Source organism: Nannospalax galili, unplaced genomic scaffold (assembly GCF_000622305.1).
Source record: "Nannospalax galili isolate Female #2095 unplaced genomic scaffold, S.galili_v1.0 scaffold136, whole genome shotgun sequence".
NCBI classification, from domain to species: domain Eukaryota; kingdom Metazoa; phylum Chordata; class Mammalia; order Rodentia; family Spalacidae; genus Nannospalax; species Nannospalax galili.
The window spans coordinates 243439-262639 of record NW_008340872.1 but is presented as its reverse complement, the minus strand read 5'-3'; the positions used below and the strand labels follow the sequence as shown (position 1 = coordinate 262639).

The following is a 19201-nucleotide window of genomic DNA, read 5'->3' as shown; positions in this document are numbered from 1 at the left end:
ATATATTGCCTGCATGTAGGTAAGTACACCCCTATCGTGCAATGACCGTGGAAATCAGAAGAGGCTGTTGGATCCCCTGGAGTTACGAACAGTTGTTAGCTGCCATGTGGGTGCTGGGATTCGAACCCAGGTCTTCTGCAAGAACAGCCAGCGTTCTTAACCGCTGAGCCATCTTTCCAGCCCCACCGCGTGTGTTTCTTACATGCTTTCCTGCCTCAATCCCTGGCAACCTCTAACCTGTTGACCCTTGTATGATTTAGTCATTCCATCGTGTTGTATAAATGGAATTGAAGATGTGAAACTCTTTAGGGTGCTGCTTTTCACTCGGTATCATTCTCCACAGATGTGTCCGGTTCCTTGTGTTTATCAGTTTGCTGCTTTTCACACTAATACTGTATTGTGTGTTGAGGTCTGATTTTGTTTAGCATTTCACCTGTTAAAGGACATCTAGGTTGTTTATAGTTTGATTCTATTACAAATAATGCTATAAACATTCAACACTTGTGGTTATAGTAATGCCCAGGAATATAATTTTAGGTAATATGGTAGTTGTATTATTAGGTTTTGAGAAACTGCCAGGCTGTCTTTCCTGAGATGTTGTACTATTTTGCATTCTTACCAGCAATGCATGAAAGATACATTTTTCTTAAGTCTTCTTGGATGCTTTTTCTTTGTTTTTGCTTATTTTGTGCTTGTTTCCTCAGGAGATCTGCTGTGTGAAGCTTTTTGTTTGTTTTTTTCTTAGTGGTTTAGTTAGTATTTGCTTATTTTGCTTATTTTTCTTGATGTCAAATTAAATTTTGCTTCTTTCTAAAAATTTTGCAGCTACAAAAACGCAACAGAATTTGATTTTGAAAAGGATAAATATGACATCAGAATTCCCGAGGACTTGGATGAGACTGCGGGGAAGAAAGGGTACCGGAAGCAAGAAAGGATGGACCAGATTGCTCCTGAGAGCGACTACTCTCTGAGGGTATGGAGTCAACACTGCCGCGGAGATGAGGAAGGAACCGAGATGAGGAAGGAACCGAGTAGTGGAGCCCTTAGCAGGCTTCTGTTCCTCACTTGCATTGTCAGAACTCCAGGGGTCTCTGGTTGGAAGTGTCTTAGGCATGAATCAATGTAGTATTGCTTTATTTGCTAAGGAAACTTTATTTTAGTAGATCAGGATATAGCTCAGTTGGTAGAATGGTCACCTAGTGTGCACAAGACCCTGGGTTCAACCCTCAGCACTGCACCAGTTGGACATGCCTGTAATCCTTGAACAGGGAAGGGAGTTCAGGGAAACCCTTGGCTACATAGAGAGCTTAAGGCTAGCCTGGGCTACTTGAGACTGTGTCTCAGAGAAAGGGGGATGGGGAGAACCTTATTTTAGTTGCAAAATCATCAGGGCTTGTAGTTCTTACAGATTCTTTTACTATGTACTTAGTTTATTAAAATTGATAAATCAGTACTTTTTTTTTTTTAATTGGCCGGGAACTTGCTTTATAGACCAAACTGGCTTTGATCGCGAGAGATCTGGCTGCCTCTGCCTCCTGAGTGCTGGGATTAAAGGGGCATGCCACCACTTTCAGAATCAGTAAGCTTTATGATTAACTCAAGTCAGAAAACACCAAATTCAATGTGTTTTCAGATTATTTATCATTTTGTAAACTACATACACCTAGTAATACTTTGTCTCCTGAAACAATAAATTATAGACTAGTTAATGTACACTAATAAAATTTCTTAATATCACTGAGATTTGACTTCAGAAGTGGGTTATTTTTAAGATTAAATGTATTAGTTATGTTTATAAGATTAAATGTGTTAGTCTCACTGCTGTGACAGAATGCCTGACAGAAGCAAGTTAAGAAAGGAAGGGTTTGTTTTGGCTCAGAGTTCCAGGGAACAGTCCATCATGTCAGGGAAGGGGTGATGGTAGGACAGGAGGCTGCTACTCACATTGTATCTACAGAGAACAGAGAGGGATGGATGCTTGTTCTGAGCCAACTCTCTCCTTTTTATACATTCTGAGACTCCAACCATGGAATGGTGCTACCCACGTTTAGGATGGGTCTTCCCACTTCACTTACTGTAGAAAATCCCTTGTAGGTATCCCAAAGCTTTGTCTCCAAGGTGATTCACAATCCTGTCCTGATACTGTAACATCACATTAAACAAATGAAAATCTCAGTATAATGATGTTACTAATATGGTATTATTTCCTAGTCAGTATGAAGTGATACCAACTTTATGCTTTTTGTGCTAAAATCGTTCCATAACCCATAACCCATGCTAAGAATCTGTTTGGCAGTTACAAGTTTGCTGGGTAACTTTTTCTGAGGTCCAAGTAATTATTAAACAAATAAATACTATTGTTATATTGTTATGTCCTGTTACCAGGTATATCCTTGCTCAAGCCTGGCGTGGTGGTACACGCCTTTAATCCCAGCACTTGGAAGGCAGGCAGAAGCAGGCGGATCTCTGTGAGTTCCAGGTCAGCTGGGGCTACAGGGAGACCCTGTCTCAAAAAGACCAAAAAGAAAAAAAAACTTGCTCAAGTATGAAACAGCTCTCAAACCAATGACAACAGGTAGTTTAAAAGTACACAACCCGATTAACGAATTATAGAAAAGATATGGCACCACTCTTTGGAATCAGGAGCCAGAAGGGAAGTAAGAAATGTTCAAGTCCTACTTTTATATTGAACCTTTCATTATCCCTTTTGGGTTATTCCACACATTTCATTCAGAGACTTATCATAGTACAGACAGATCAAAGAACATGTTTTAGTGTGTGATGTTTAGTCAGATTTCTAAAGTATCTTTTCTTTGTAGGTTTTAAAAAAATTGTTTTAAATATTTATTTTATGTGTATAAATGTTTTGCTGGAATGTATGTAAGTGCTGCACCACATGTATGCAGTGCCTGCAGAGGCCAGAAGAGGGGGTTAGACACCCTGGAACTGGAGTTACTGATGGTTGTGAGAGGTCATATGGATGCTGAGAACTGAACCCAATGTCCTTTGCAATAGCAACAAGTGCTCTCATAACTGCTGAGCCGTCTCTGCCTGTCTTTTTTTTTTAAGTCAGGTTCTTTGTAGCCTTGGCTTGCCTGGAACTTGCTGTGTAGACCAGGATGGTCTGGAACTTGCAGACATTCACCTGGAATAGTGATATGTACTTGATTAAAATGTCAGAAAATGTTCTTTTTGGTACCTTTGTATGTGTTTTTCTCATTTGTTCATTTATTTGTTCTTTTTAAACTATTGTTTATTCTTTGAGAATTTCATACATGTATACAGTGTTTTCTGTTTATGTCCATTCTCCATTTCCTTTGTTCTTTCTGAAGTAGGGACTCAGGCTGGTCTCAAACTTACCGTGTAGTCAAGGCTGACCTTCGAACTATTAATGCTTCTGTCCTGAGGGCTAGAATTATAGGTGTGAGCCACCGTAATACAGTTTAGAGAGATTAAAATATGCTACACATAATGTTCTACCACTTTTTTCATTCTATAATATATAAGCATTGATGTAGTTCAGTAAATTTTTTATAGTCATTGTTCTGGTTTGTTTCTCTTCATTGCTGTGACAAAATACTCTGACCAGTACCAACTTGGGGAGGAAAGGGTTTATTCAGCTTACATCTCCCAGGTCGCAGTTCATCAAGGAGCCCAAGGTAGGAACTCCGGGCAGGAACCTGGAGGCAGGAGCTGGATGGAGCACAGGCCATGGAGGAACGCTGCTTACTGGCTTGCTCCCCTGGCCCCTGCTCAGCCTACTTTGTTATGCAACACAGCCCCACCTGCCCAGGGGTGGCACCACCCACAGTGGGCTGGGCCCTCCCACATCACTCATCAAGAAGATGCCCCTCAGACATGGCCACAGGCCAGTCCAATAGAGGCAATTCTCCAATTGAGGTGCCCTCAACCCGGATGTGTCAAGTTGATACTAAAGCTATCCAGCACAGTCATAGTATCATCTAGTTTGTCTTTTAATTCTTTTTTGAGACAGGCTCTCAATATGCAACCTAGACTAACCTTAAGCTCAAGATTCACTGTCTTACCGTTCTGAGTGCTGGGATCATGGATTGTGGCACACACATGTAATGCCAGCATTCTAGGAGGAACGGCCAGGAGAACCAGGAGTTTGTCCTTAGCTGTGTGTTGTTGCAGAATGACTACTGCAGTTTTGTGTATTCCATGTTGTTGCTTGATGCTTGGGGTGGAACCCAGTACATGTAAGTACATGTTAGCATATGTAAATGTGTACATGGCTTCACCACTGATCCACCACTAGTCTATATTTTATTGAAGGATGAATACATTTATTACCAAAGGAAGTGCTTTCCTTTTAAACTCACGTCTAAGTAATGTTGAGCAGATCCATTAATAGTTATTTAGAAAGGACAGATTTTTGCTGTTTCTTTGCAGGCTTACTGCAGTATTTTATACCTAAAGCCAAGAATGCAGATCATCCTGCGTGGACAGAAAGTGAAGACACAGCTAGTTTCAAAGAGTCTTGCCTACATAGAACGTGATGTTTATCGACCTAAATTTTTAGTATCCTTTATTTACAGTACTGTGTAAACATCAATGATGCCTATTCTCCATGTGTGTGTGTGAGTGTGTGTGTGTGTGTGTGTGTGTGTGTGTGTGTGTGTGTGTGTGAGAGAGAGAGAGAGAGAGTGAGAGAGAGAGAGAGAGGAGAGAGAGAGAGACAGAGTCAGCCATGGTTCTCATGGGAGGTCAGCACAGTTGCCGTTGTTTTCCTCCTTCCCCCGTGCGGGTCCCAGGGGTGGAACTCAGGTTGTTAACTTAGTAGCCAACACCTTTATCCTCTGAGCCATCTTGCTGGCTTTCCCCATGAGAATTCTCGTGTCTTCTGTGTGTACTTTGGGGTATATTAACTATGTTCTACAAAGCGGTATTAGAAGGGAGTGAACTATTGTCCTCATAGTTTTCCTTAACATTTTAAGACTAGAACAGTGAGAATTACTTTTGGATTCAACTGCAGAAATAAAGATCATTATGGAATAATGATGTACCACAGAAATAGACTCATCAAAGCTTATGAAAAAGTTGGATGTCAGTTAAAGGTAAGATTTGTATTTGAAAAGAAAATGAATATTTTTAACAAAAGAGTAGTGTTACTGGGTCAGAGATAAAATTAACAGTGTATTTTGCCTATGACTTTTAGGTGTTAGTTAGCCTTTTAACATTTTATTTTTATGTGTGTAGATGTTTTGTACCATGTGTGCAGTGCCCATAGAGGCCAGAAGAGGGCGTCAGGTCCCCTGGAACTGGCATTACAAACAGTTGTTAAGATACCATGTAGGTGATGGGAACTAACTTGGGTCTTCTGCAAGAACAGTTAGTGCTCTTTAACTGCTGAGCCATCTCTCCAGCCCTAGAACTGCTTTCTTTTTAAAAAGAAATTTATTTATTTATTTTGATCATGTATGCACTCAAACATGCCATCATGCCTGCGAGGATTGGTTCTCACCTACAGTGTAGGTTCTAGAGATTGAACTTGGGTCATCAGGCTTGGTGGCAAGGGCCTTTATCCTTTGAACTATCTTGCTGACCCTGGAACTTCCCTTTTAAGCAACTCTTCTTGTGAAATTTGGTTTAGGATGATATTTGTAGTCCACTGTTTGTCCTGTACACATTTTCACAGAGAAGCTTTTTTAGGGTTGTGTGTACATTTTCTTGGTATTTGTTGATAATTATGAAAATAAGTCATCCTTATTAAAAGATTTTGCAACTAGGTATACTTTTGTTTCATCAAGTTTTTGGTTTTCATTTTCCTTTCATCTTTTTCTAAATTCTTTTTTTATTTTTTTGGAGACATGATTGCCCTGTAGCCCCAGCTGTCCTGGAACTCACTATGTAGACCAGGCTGGCCTTGAACTCACAGAGATCCGCCTGCCCCTGCCTCCCAAGTGCTGGGATTATAAAGGCATGTGCCACCACGCCCAGCCTCCAAATTCTTGTTTATTTTTCATTTGTTAGTTTTTTATTTTATGTGTATGAGTGTATTGCCTGCATGTGTGTAAGTGCACCTATGTTGTGCAGTGCCTAAGGAGATCAGAAGAGGGCATTGGATTCCCCTGGAACTGGAGTTATGGACAGTTGCTAGCCAATGTGTGGGTGTTGGGAATCAAACCCAGGTCCTCTGCAAGAACCCCCGGTGTTCTTAACCACTGAATCATCTCTCCAGCCCTGAATGTTTTGGGTTCTACATAGTATAGTATTGTAGATTTGTCTTGAACACTGTTTAATATAAGGTATAAGAAAGAGATCATCTCTGTGAGTTCAAGGCCAGCCTGGTCTACATAGTGAGTTCCAGGACAGCCGGGGCTACAGGGAGACCCTGTCTCAAAAAGACCAAAAAGGAAGGAAGAAAAAAAAAACAAACCCCCAAACCAAGATCATGCAGTACAAATTGGAAGGTGTCTTGTTATCTGTTGATTTGAGGGTGATAGGAGATGAAGAGCTCCTGGAGGTTTTTAGTAGAGCAGGATTATGATGGATCTTGTGTTGTGAAAGCATTCATGGATCCTAGTAGAGGCAGTCCCTTTTCTCTTGTGTAAATTTGGAGATGATACTTGTCTAAGTGGATACTTGCTGATAGCTGTTTTGGAAGAAAACTGTAATATATTTAGGAATTAACTCCTAAAAAAGAAAATAAAGCACCTACCGGAAACTTCTTTTAGTCCAAATTTCATGAGACTTGTGTAAATATAGGAAAGTATTTTATAGGAATTCTAAATCTTTGTTGAAGGGCATAGTGAACATCAATGTGTTATGTTTAAAATGCTGTTTCATTTAATTTCAGGCAAACAACATGGGTGTTGGAGTAGTTGGAATTATAGAATGTAATTTCCTTAAGCCAACTCACAATAAACAAGATTTCGACTATACTAACGAGTACAGGTATGCCACTCAAAGTACTGACTGACACTCCGAGGAAAGCAGGAATTTGCGCTTTTGCTTTTGCTCTTGCTCTGAGGGGGTGGGGGGACATACTTTGAGACAGGGTCTTACGTAGCCTAGACTGCCTTGAGCTTCTTCTGATCCTCTTGCCTAAACCTCCTGAGTGCTGAAGTTAACAGGAATATGCTCCCACACTCGTCAGGGAAGGGTTTGCTGTTTTCACTGAATCTCAGATGCTTCACATTAATAAAGACATAGTTGAATATACTCACTGCTTTTGATGGACTGATTACAGTTCCTCATATGGAAGATCATTTCCTTTTCTGCATAAGCCACCCAGTTTTAAAAAATTGTTTAGTGCTGGAGCGATGACTCCGCGGTTAAGAACTGTCCTGTCCCGCAGGATCTGCCACGGGGTACCTGGAGTGAGGAGTGGGGATTGAATAGGGCAAGAGACACAGAGAATGGAGACAAGACACTCTTTTGATTAAGTTTCATTTATTGAATATCTGTACAAAGCTTTTATAGGGAAGCAGAAGGGGAAGAAGCCGAGTGGGTAAATTTCACTGAAACAGTACATTTGTCACCAGACAATTGTAGCAGTAGTAAATTTTAAAGTTAGATTAGAAGTTACAGTGAGAAACCACCAGTTATACCACAAGACCCCATGGTCTTGTAAGATAAGGAAGTTTCTTAGGCATTGTAAATAGGGCGGAAAAACATGTTTTTCACAAAGCCATCTGGTTGTAGAAACCCTTTAGTTGTAGTTTAGGCTAGGTCAGAAGTTGAATCTGTCAGCAATTAATTTCACAGACAATGGTTGTTATTTCTGAGTTGGGGGCCTACGCTCCCCACAAAGAACACTGAATGTTCTTGCAGAAGACCTAGGTTCGAATCCCAGCACCCACATGGCAGCTAACCACTGTCTGTAACTCCAGTTCTAGGGATCTGACAGCCTCTTCTGTCCTCTGCGGACACTGCATGACATGGGTGCACTTACCTACATGCAGGCAATACGTGCATACACATAAAATATAATAAAATTTTAAAATGCATTTAAAAAATTGTTTAGTATGGAGTTTCTTTTTTTCTTAAAATATTTTTTAATTTTATGGGGCTGGAGAGATTGCTCAGTGGTTAAGAGCACTGACTGCTCTTGCAGAGGACCTGGGTTCAATTCCCACATGACGGCTACGAACTGTCCTTAACGCCAGTTCCAGGGGAATCCTGACGCCCTCTTCTGACCTCCAAGGCATTTCTTGACACGGGTGCACTCACATACATGCAGACAATACACTCATACAAATAAAAATAAGTAAATAAACAAATAATAAAATATTTAAAAAAATAAAAAAATTTTGGTGGTGCTTGCCTTTAATCCCAGCACTCGGGAGGCAGAGGCAGGCGGATCTTTGTGAGTTCAAGGCCAGCCTGGTCTACATAGTAAGTTCCAGGCCAGCTGGGGCTACTGGGAGACCCTGTCTCAAAAAAGACCAAAAAAAAAAATTTTTTTTATGTATATGTATGTTTTTCTATGTTGGTCTGTGCACATATGAGTTCCTGTGCTTGTGGAATCCAGAAGAAGGTGTCAGATCCCCTGAACTGGAGTTCATGAGGTTATAAGCCGACTGATGTGGAACTGAACTCAGCCTCTGCAAGAGCAGTAGGCACTCTTCACTGCTGAGCCATGTCTTCTGACCCTACTTTATTTTAAATTTCATTGTCTATGGTACTGTTACATAACAACATTTATATAATATAATATATTTTATATTATATAATAATAAAAATTATATAATATATATAATTATAAATATATAATATGTAATATATTTTTATTATTTTTATGTGTATGAGTGTATTGCCTGCATGTATGTGAGTGTACCCATCTTGTGCAGTGCCATGGAGGTCAGAAGAGGGCATCGGATTCCCTTGGAACTGGAGTTAAGGATGGTTCGTAGCCACCATGTAGGTGCTGGGAATCAAACCCGGGTCCTCTGCAAGAGCAGTCAGTGCTCCTAACTGCTGAGCCATCTCTCCAGCCCCATAAGGACATTTTCATACAAATATGTATTATACGCTACATGCATTCTATTCCATCTTCCCCTACTCCCTTTTGAGATGCTCTTATAGTCCATGCTGGCCTTGTCACTATCTCCTGAGGGCTGGGATTATGTAGTTTCATAAAATGAAATATAAAAGTACTAACAAAGTGGCAAAGAAATTAGGTTAGAAGTACTTAAAGAATTATTTCCAAAATAAACTTGAAGTAGTGGGACTGGAGTAACAACATGTTAGCTGGGCAAATAGCTCACATCTGTAATCTCGGCAGTGGGGAGGCTGAGGTAGGAGGATTGAATGTCAGGCCACTCTGGGCTACAGTGTGAGGCCCTATCTCAAAAAAAGAAAGAAGATATTCCCTGTATAAAGTAAAAGACCTCTAATCTATAGAACATAAAACATTGTGGAGCGAATTTTGAGACCTAATGATTTTTTTCCAACTTAAAAATGTATTATTATTTTTATTTTATCTGTACAAGGGTTTTGGAAGTACACCTGTGTACATTGCTTGTAGAGGACGGAAAAAGGCATTGGGGCATTGGATCCCTTGGAAATGGAGTTAGGATGGTCGATAGCCATTGTGTGGGTTCTGGGAACTGAATCCATGTTTACTGCAAGAAGAGACAGTGCTCTCAACCACTGAGTCATCTCTTAAGTGCCTCCTTTTTTTTTTTTTGGTTTTTGAGACTGGGTCTCCCTGTAGTCCACCCAGCTGGCCTGGAACTCCCTGTAGACCAGGCTGGCTGGAACTCAGATCTGCTTGCTTGCTAGGATTAAAGGTGTGCACCATCTCCAGCTCAGCTCCAATTTTTTAAAAAAGACTAGATGTGGGTTAGTGCTGACATTTAATGGTCTTGTAGGCTTTGTGTAAATTCTTAGTGGGAAGTGCTCTCAACCACTGAGTCATCTCTTAAGTGCCTCCACCTATGTTACCCATTGAAGAAGAAAGCTAGTAGATTTGACTCTGATGGTGTATTCACCATAACTCCTCAGTGCTACAGTCATTACTAGATTACACTAAACCTGCAGTAACTGAACTACCCAAAATGACTCCATTTTGTTCTAGGTGATTTTACTTTTGCTTTACCCTGTGCTTGCCCAGTGTGCTCCTCCCACCCCTAGAATGGTCTCCTGAAGGCTGCCCCTGTAGTTTCAGGAAGTACATTGTTTTTGCAATGCTGGGAAACTTAGATACAGCCAGGCAGAATGTTCTCACCCAGCTATTTCTGCAATTCTAAGAAGCTTATTTTTCCTAACTGAAACTTAGAAACTTTTTGTTAACTGAAAACTTTTTTAAAAAATATTTTATTTATTTTTATATTTTTATGTGTATGCGTGTATTGTCTGCATGTAGGGAAGTGCACCTATGTCACTCAGTGCCCCCAGGGGTCAGAAGAGGGCTTCGGATTCCCTTGGAGCTGGAGTTACGGACGGTTGTTAGCTGCCATGTGGGTGCTGGGATTTGAACCCAGTTCTTCTGCAAGAACAGTCAGTGTTCTTAATCACTGAGCCATCTCTCCAGCCCCAACCTTTTTACTAACTGGAAACTTTTTGCTTACTGACCTGCTCTGTTCCTCAGGGTCAAGTCTCTTCTGACATTAGCTAAATTAAAGGACTTGCGTTTTGACTGCCACCTTGTGGTGTTCCTCTATGACTCTCTTGGCTATAGCATAACTAAAATACAGGTAGGCTAAAGACTCATGCCTTTGATGCAGCTGATCATATGATTTATCTCAAAGTTTACATTGCAGCCTAGTGTGAAAATGATCATCCTTCTAAAAATACTGGCTTTGTTAATGTTATTTTGAATAGTTCTGGGGCCAGAACTCAGGGACCTGCTTGCTGGGCAGTTGCTCTACCACTGAACTGCACCACCAGCCCAGTTAGGGGGGTTGTCTACACAGGATCAAAAATGTATTGATAACATAGAAAAAAGTTAAGCACTTCTCCAAAATGGAAAGGATCTAGCAGATGCTGGCAAAATGTAGATCGATTGGCACTCTTTTTTTTTTTTTGTCTTTTTGAGACAGGGTCTCCCTGTAGCTCCAGCTGTCCTGGAACTCACTATGTAGACCAGGCTGGCTTCGAACTCACAAAGATCCGCCTGCCTCTGCCTCCCAAGTGCTGGGATTAAAGGCATGCGCCACCACACCCGGCCGAATTGGCACTCTTAAATCACGGACAGATATGGAAGTTATTGGCTTGTTTGGGGTATTTGGGGGGGGGGTGTTTGGTGTTTTTTTGTTTTGTTTTTTTTGCTAATTAAGTAATAAGCATGTTCTTATTTCTCCCATTAACTTTTTTGCCGGGCATGGTGGCACACGCCTTTAATCCCAGCACTTGGGAGGCAGAGGTAGGCAGATCTCTGTGAGTTCAAGGCCAGCCTGTTCTACATAGTGAGGGAGTTCCAGGACAACTGGGGCTACAGGGAGACCCTGTCTCAAAAAGACCAAAAAAGAAAAAAAAGGTGAACCTCCTGTGATTTAGCCATAGTCTTTACTTCCAAGTGACTTCTTCATTGAACCTTAGTTTTCTTTTAAACAGCATGCTCTTATTCCGGAGGGCAGCTTTTCATCATTCCTTTCGTCTAGTTAACAACCAAAGACAGACAAATCCCATAGGGACAAGTATATACCCAGTGGTCATCCACAAGCTGAAATAAGTTCGTTATGACTGTGGCCCAGGTTCCAAGCCGACCCAAGACCCAGGGCAGTGGCAGGACTCTTCCTTTGTTTTTAAAGGGTCTCCATGTAGACCATACTAACCTCAATGTCACAGAGATCCATCTGTGTCTGCTGCCCAGGTGCTGGAATTAAAGGTGTGCACCACCACACTCTGCTTGGTGACACACTTTAATCTCAGCACTTGGGAAACAGGCAGAAGGATCTCTGAGATCTAGGCCAACCTGGGATGGTCTACATAGTGAATTCTGGGCCAGTGGAGTTACATAGTGAGACCCTGTCTCAGGACAAAGCAAAAAAAAAAAAACAAAAAACTGAGAATGTCACATTGCCTTTAAGATACTGGGTTGTGTATACATGATTTCAGGCACAGTAGCTGCTTAACTTATTAAAAAATTCTCAGTTGTTCTGGGCATGGTGGTGGACTCCTTTAATCCTAGCACTCAGGAGATAGAGGCAGGCAGATCTCTGAGATCAAAGCCAACCTCATCAAGTTCAAGGCCAGCTAGGGCTACAAGGAGACTGTTTCAAACCCCCCACCCCTCAAAAAATTACTCAGTTGAGACTTTTGTTTCAATTTCATACATATGCTTATTATTAATAGATTGTGAGAAAAGTAAAATTTTTGATTTTAGGGCAAGCTGTTTTGAACTACGCTTGTTTATGATGATTGCTTTCATAAAGCGGAAGTTTGATTTGTTTGAAGACATAAGTTCATGGTTGGGACTGAAACGCAAGGGACCTCTGGTTCTCTGGTGATTGATTGCTCTACAGCACACTTTCTCAACAGACCCTAGAATACTACTTACTTGTTTTTGTTTTTGTTTTTCTGGTACTGGGTTTTAAGTCCATGGTTGCTTCATGCATATCACTGTGTTGCCCCTTCAAGCACCCCCTCTTCCATGTCTTATTTCCTAGATGATCTTCTCACTGCAGCTTTGGGAACTTACAGAAAAAAAATTGACATTGCTTTGAATGTTATTTATTTATTTAGGTCTTTTTTTGAGACAGTGTCTCCTAGTAGCCCTGGCTGGCCTGGAACTCACTATGTAGACCAGGCTGGCCTTGAACTCACAAGAGATCTGCCTACCTCTGCCTCCTGAGTGCTGGGATTAAAGGCGTGCGCCACCACGCCCGGCTCTGAATGTTATTTATTAACCCTACATTTTCAAGTTTCTGTTTCTCACAATATTCATTTTTTTTTAAGACAGTGTCTCCCTGTAGCCCCAGCTGTCCTGGAACTTGCTACATAGACCAGGCTGGCCTTGAACTCACAGAGATCCTCCTGCCTCTGCCTCCTGAGGGCTGGTACTAAAGGGGTGCACTACCATGCCTAGGTCTCAACAATACTCTTATTATATTTACTATATTATGTTCGCTTTATCTTCTGCTTGACAAAATTCTGTCTTGATTATATGTTTTTCTTGAATTGATACTATAATTTATTTTTTAAGGCTTACAATGACAGCACTAGGAGAAAAGCTGAATGATTACTGGAATGAAATGAAAGTGAAAAAAAATTCAGAATATCCTCTAAATTTGCCAGTTGAAGATATACAGTAAGTACACCTAGAACAATGCTAACTTGCTGTGATGCCAGAATGGTGTCAGACTGTAATGATGATGCAGGCTTTCATAGACTCACACTAAAAAACAAGCTAGCGCGCAACAAAATTAATGAATTTATGCTTGTCGATATCATTTGTTTCATTGCTGTGTAGACTGGGCTGTTGGGAGCTCACTATGTAGTCCATGCTAGCCTCAAATTTATAACCCTCCTGCCTCTGCCTCCCATGTGCTGGGATTATAGGCATATACCACCATACCAGGCTGGTGAGGTGACTCAGCAGTTAAGAACACATATTCTCCAGAGGACCTGAGTTTGGTTCCCAGCTTAGAGCCACCTGTAACTGCAGCTCCAGGGAATCTCATGGACTCTGGGCTCTGTGGGTACTACACCTATAGATTCACAGACAAAGACACATGTACATAATCAAAAATAAAATCTTAAAAAATATACTAATCTTGGGCCTGATGAGATGACTCAGTAGGTAAAAGGTGCTTGCTGCAGTCACATACTCGAGACCCACATGGTAGAAGGAAAGTACAGACGCTTTCAAGTTGTCCTCTGACCGTCACAGGCACAGCTATGGAACCACCACCCCTACCCTCCCCCCAAAAGAAAACACCAGATAAATAAAAATCTTGATGTGTTAAATTGTTTTCACAGTTCAGTAGCAGGTCACATCACATGTTTTGAGAAGCACTGGTATTGTGTAATTGCTAGGAGCATGGGTCTAAAACCAAGCAAGTTCAAATTATAATTCTACTCGTGGAGAATGTGAGCATTTCTACCACTTACTCTTCTTGCCATTGTAAGAATTATACAATCACATGCTCTCATTAGTATATATAGCACATCAACCTGTAAATGAACGATTGAATAAAGTCCCTATGTATTGGTAGGAAAGGATAACCGATGTATAATAAAAGATAAAGATGCAGCTTAGTATATGTTTCCCATTTCATTTCTAAGAAAATATAAACATGCCCATGCTTTTATAAGCATGAAAATTTGCTAGGATTCAGAAAATGATCATTGGTAATATTTTGAAACAAAGGTTATTGTTTTACTGCTTTTTTTTTTTTTAATTGTTTTTATTTTTTGTGTTTGAGTGTATTTGCCTGCATGTGTCTAAGTGCACCTGTGTTGTGCAGTGCCTGCAGAGGTCAGAAGAAAGTGTCAGATCCCCTGCAGCTGGAGTTATGGACGGTTGTTAGACGGCATGTGGGTGCTGGGAACAGAACCCCTCCCTGCAAGAGCAGTGAGTGCTCAACCTCTGAGCACTCTCCAGCCCTGGTTGTTTATTTTTATAAACTTTGGGTTATTTGAAGTTTTATATTAATATGTAAGTACGTTTTTAAAAATTTTCCTTTTGAGATAGGTTCTTACCATAGAACACTGGCTGGCCTAGAACTTGCTATGTAGACCAGGCTGGCCTTGAACTCATAGAGAGCCTCCTACTTTTGCATCCCGAGTGCTGGGATTAAAAGGGTGTGCCATCACATCTGGCTCATAAATGCATTTTTAAATCTTTTCATTTTTTTAATGTTGATGACTGTGCTGGACAGCTTTAGTGTCAACTTGACACACCTGGGTAGAGGGAGCCTCAATTAGGGAATTGCCTCCATTGGACTGGCCTGTGGCCAGTTGAGTGATGTGGGAGGTCCCAGCGCGCTGTGGGTAGTGCCACCCCTGGGCAGGTGGGCCTGTGTTTGATAAGAGAGCAAGCTGAGCAGGGGCCAGGGAAGCAAGCCAGTAAGCAGTGTTCCTCCATGGCCTGTGCTTCAGCTCCTGCCTCCAGGTTCCTGCCCTGAGTTCCTACAATAGAAAGTAGAAATATAATTACTAAATTATTGTAATAATACTTTTCTTTGTGAGGATGGTTTATTTTGGTAGCAGTTAACTATCGATTTGACATTGCAGAGGCTAACTCATTAATTTCAGGGTAAACCGTTTGGAATATAATTTAGTTTGTCATTATCATGGGACAAATTTAATGGCATACTATTAAGACACATAAATTGTTCTGTTTTAATTGACCTATGACCATAACCTCTTGAAAGTTGCCAAATTTTAAAAACTTAATTGTATCTACAATAAATACACAATTTTCGTCATGAGACATAACCAAGTATTTCATGTGAAAACAACAAAGAAAATCAAATGAGGTACTTAGAGATTATATTTTCATCTTAATCTTTTGTTCTTATTTTGCTACAGGAAGCGTCCTGATCAGACATGGGTTCAATGTGATTCTTGTCTAAAGTGGCGGAAATTACCAGATGGGATAGATCAACTTCCAGAAAAATGGTATTGCTCCAATAATCCTGACCCACAGTTCAGGTACCATCTAGTTGGTAGTACCCTCTTTGGAAAGGCAGAAAGTACTGTTGCAGATGTGTGAATAGGCACTGGTGATGTTGTTCCTTGTGATTTCTCTGTCTAGAAATTGTGAAGTTCCAGAAGAACCCGAAGATGAGGACTTGGTACACCCTACTTACGAGAAGACCTATAAAAAGACGTGAGTGTTTACTGATGTATGCTGAGGAGTAATGCCCAGTCTTGAGCGTGAATGTGTCTGCAGTAGTGATGTTTCTCTTAGCACAGAGCTAGTGGCTTGAACAGGCTCCGTGGAAAGCAGAGCAGCAAGTGCAGTGTCTTTTAAGCTTGTGCTGTCAATACCTGCTGTCTGATCATTGCACATACTTTACATAAGATGAGTTTATCTTTTGAGCCATACTAGATGAATGATGTATGAATGTGCCCCTTAAGAGCATTCCATACTAACAGAAAAGGTGACCTGTATATTACCAGTTAGAAGTTGAAGTATCTGTAAAAGGTACACTTTCATATTATGAGGAAGTTCATAAGGAGAGATTGCTTCTGTCTAGGGGAGTGGAAGATAGATAAAAATTGGGAAATTTCCTACAGGAGAAAGGAGGTCTTTTCAGGATGAGTAAGATAAGAGTGTCCAAGGGAGCAGTGATTTCTCCAGCTGAACTAGAGTAAATAGGAGTAAATCGAAAATGGAGATAGGATAAAGTAAGCTGCAGGGTTACACTAGTACACTGTACATAAAGGCCCAAGAAACCCTTCAGGTCGTTTTACTATCTGTGTGTCTGTATCTGTGTGTCTGTGTGCACACACATGTGCATGTGGAGGCCAGAGGTGGTCATCAGGTGTACTCCTTATTTTCTCTCCCATTTTAGATTTTTAATTTATTTAGTTTTTAGATTTTACATGTATGAGTGTTTTGCTTGAATGTATTTAAGTGTATCCCATGCATGCAGTGCCTGCATAGACTAGAAGAAGGTGTCTGATCCTCTGGGAACTGGAATTATAGAGGGTTGTTAGCCGTTATGGGTGCTGGGAATCAGACCCAGGTCCTCTGCAAGGACAGCCAGTGCTCTTAACCATCTGCAGTCCCCCCTCCCCCCCCAATCCTGTTTTTTGAGGGAGGATCTCACTGAACCAGGAGCTCATCCATTCAGCCTGTGATGAGCTCCAGGGATCCTCCTGGCTCTGCCTTCCTAGCACTACAGTTATAGAGAAACACTGTTGTGCCTTTACATGGGCTCTGGGAACCCAAACTTCAGCCCTCATACCTCCTCAACAAGCACTTTACCAACTGAATCATTTTCCCAGCCTCTTGTATACTCTTTATTTTCTTAAATTTAGCAGTGGTTTTAGAAGTAAAGAAACCATTTAGAGGCCTACTATGTGATAGCCTGATTCATATGTGTGTGATTCAAGTAGACATTAGGGTGTCAGGGAGATTTTTTTTTTCTTTTTTCTTTTTGAGATAAAGTTTCCCCGTAGCTCCAGCTAACCTGGAACTTGTTATGTAGACCAGGCTGGCCTTGAACTCACAGAGATTCTACGTGCCTCTGCCTCCCAGGTGCTGGAATTAAACGCATGCACCACCATGCCTGATGAGATTTTTTTTTTTTTTTTTTTTTTTTAAACAAAAGGAGAAAGTGGGGAGAGGGTTATTCCCTTGTATAGGGCTCACCAGTGATTTAATGAAATTGAAGCTACATTCATTGTGGATACCTGAGTAATTTGGTAGTGGGATAGGTTTGCCATTCGAAAATAAAATAAGACTGTGAAATAATAGGATAATAATAATAGTATAAACATGCTCATTTCTCATCTGTCTTTTAAAGCAACAAAGAGAAATACAGGATCAGACAACCAGAAATGATTCCTCAGGTAATTAAGCCTTCCATTTTATATCTTACCTAATTTTTTAGATGTACTGAGTTTTAAATGGTGCTCAATTTTAAAGTTTTGGACTTTTTTAAAAAATACTGTTTTGGGGCTGGAGAGATGGCTCAGCAGTTAAGAACACTGGTTGTTCTTGCAGAAGACAGGTTCAAAAAAGAGAAATACAGGATCAGACAACCAGAAATGATTCCTCAGGTAATTAAGCCTTCCATTTTATATCTTACCTAATTTTTTAGATGTACTGAGTTTTAAATGGTGCTCAATTTTAAAGTTTTGGACTTTTTTAAAAAATACTGTTTTGGGGCTGGAGAGATGGCTCAGCAGTTAAGAACACTGGTTGTTCTTGCAGAAGACCCAGGTTCAAATCCCAGCACCCACAAGGCAGCTAACAACTGTCTGTAACTCCAGTCCCTCTGTCCTCTGAGGGCATTGCATGACATGGGTGCACATACATGCAGGCAATACACACATACACATTAAATTTTAAAAAAATACTATTTTTATGTGTATAAGGATATTGCTTGCATGTAACTGCACCTGTGTTGTGCATTGCGTGAGGAGGTCAGAAGGTGTTGGATTCCTTGGAACTGGAGTTAGGGACAGTTGTTAGCCGCCTTGTGGGTGCTGGGAATCCAACTCGTATCCTCTGCATCAGCAGTCAGTGCTCTTAACTGCCGCTGAGCCATCTCTCCAGTCCCGTGAATTTTTAAGTTTTGGACTTTTATAACCAGTTGAACAGATCTTGTTTATTGAATTTACATTCTCTTTTTTTCTTTGTACCCATTCTTATCCTTTTCCAACTGTTCTCAACCCAACTACTTTATACAGACTGTTGTTTATTGTTTGGTTAGGCATTATCTGAGGTAAGGAAAACAGTCTTTTAAGAATCTTATCAGAAATCCACAGCCTGGTCAAAGTACAGAGAATAATGTCTAGAGTGCTCAGCCACAAATGGGACATCTGTATCCTACCTCTTCTCCCAGGCTCAAGAAAGGAAGAGGGGGTGGAGAGATGGCAACAGTTAGAGGTCCAGGAAGACTGGGGTGAAACAGTATCTTCTGGATGTGATAGGACTGCTGTGTTCATGAACTCACAGCAGCTGGGGTCGCCTGAACAAGATCCAACCAGCCGACTTCCAGCATGGAGAAGGGAAGGGACTTAGAGCCCCTACCCCAGCTGAGGAGCTTTTGGTGGTTGATGGCTGCTGGGGGAGGGGAAGTTCCTTTTCTTTAAGAGTATGGCTCCTGTACTCCAGGGGGATGGCTCCATGCCCATTTGTTTATGGGCAGCATAAATTAGATTTAGTGGATTATTCTGTTTTTAAAGGATATGAAGTAGAGGGCAAGGGTGGCTCAGGGAAGAGTTAGGGAGAGGAATAGGAGATGAATATCATCAGAATACACTATATGCAAGTACGAAATTCTCAAGGAATTAATACAGAAGAATCTGATCATTAGAGAGCTGTGTATGGGCCAGCATACACTATAATCCCAGCACTAAGGAGACTGAACAGGAGACTCATGAGTTGGAGGCCAGGCTGAATGATAAGGGCACTTGCCTACTTTGTACAAGGGCCTGAATTAGATCCCCAGCTGGGGTTGGTAGGATGCTTTGACTGACTGTAAATAAGTGGTTAGATTATTTTTTATTTATTTTTTGTCTTTTTGAGATAGGATCTCCCTATAGTCCCAGCTGACCTGAACTCACTATGTAGACCAGGCTGGCCTTGAACTCATAAAGATCCACCTGC

At 41.0% G+C, this 19201-nt stretch overlaps 1 protein-coding gene and 1 pseudogene across 2 annotated transcripts in view; one reads left to right on the top strand and one right to left on the bottom strand.

Annotated features, from left to right (window-relative positions):
- Morc3 (MORC family CW-type zinc finger 3) overlaps window positions 1-19201 on the top strand; it is a 57416-nt gene that overhangs the window by 23767 nt on the left and 14448 nt on the right. For both annotated transcript variants that reach the window (XM_008835909.3, XM_029564867.1), the window contains exons 6-13: window positions 826-973; window positions 4414-4542; window positions 4959-5078; window positions 6821-6918; window positions 13115-13219; window positions 15445-15567; window positions 15671-15745; window positions 17391-17436. In XM_008835909.3, the coding sequence (XP_008834131.1) occupies window positions 826-973; window positions 4414-4542; window positions 4959-5078; window positions 6821-6918; window positions 13115-13219; window positions 15445-15567; window positions 15671-15745; window positions 17391-17436 (844 nt within the window). The remainder of the gene's footprint in view (window positions 1-825; window positions 974-4413; window positions 4543-4958; window positions 5079-6820; window positions 6919-13114; window positions 13220-15444; window positions 15568-15670; window positions 15746-17390; window positions 17437-19201) is intronic.
- LOC115070873 lies at window positions 11476-12512 on the bottom strand (annotated as a pseudogene).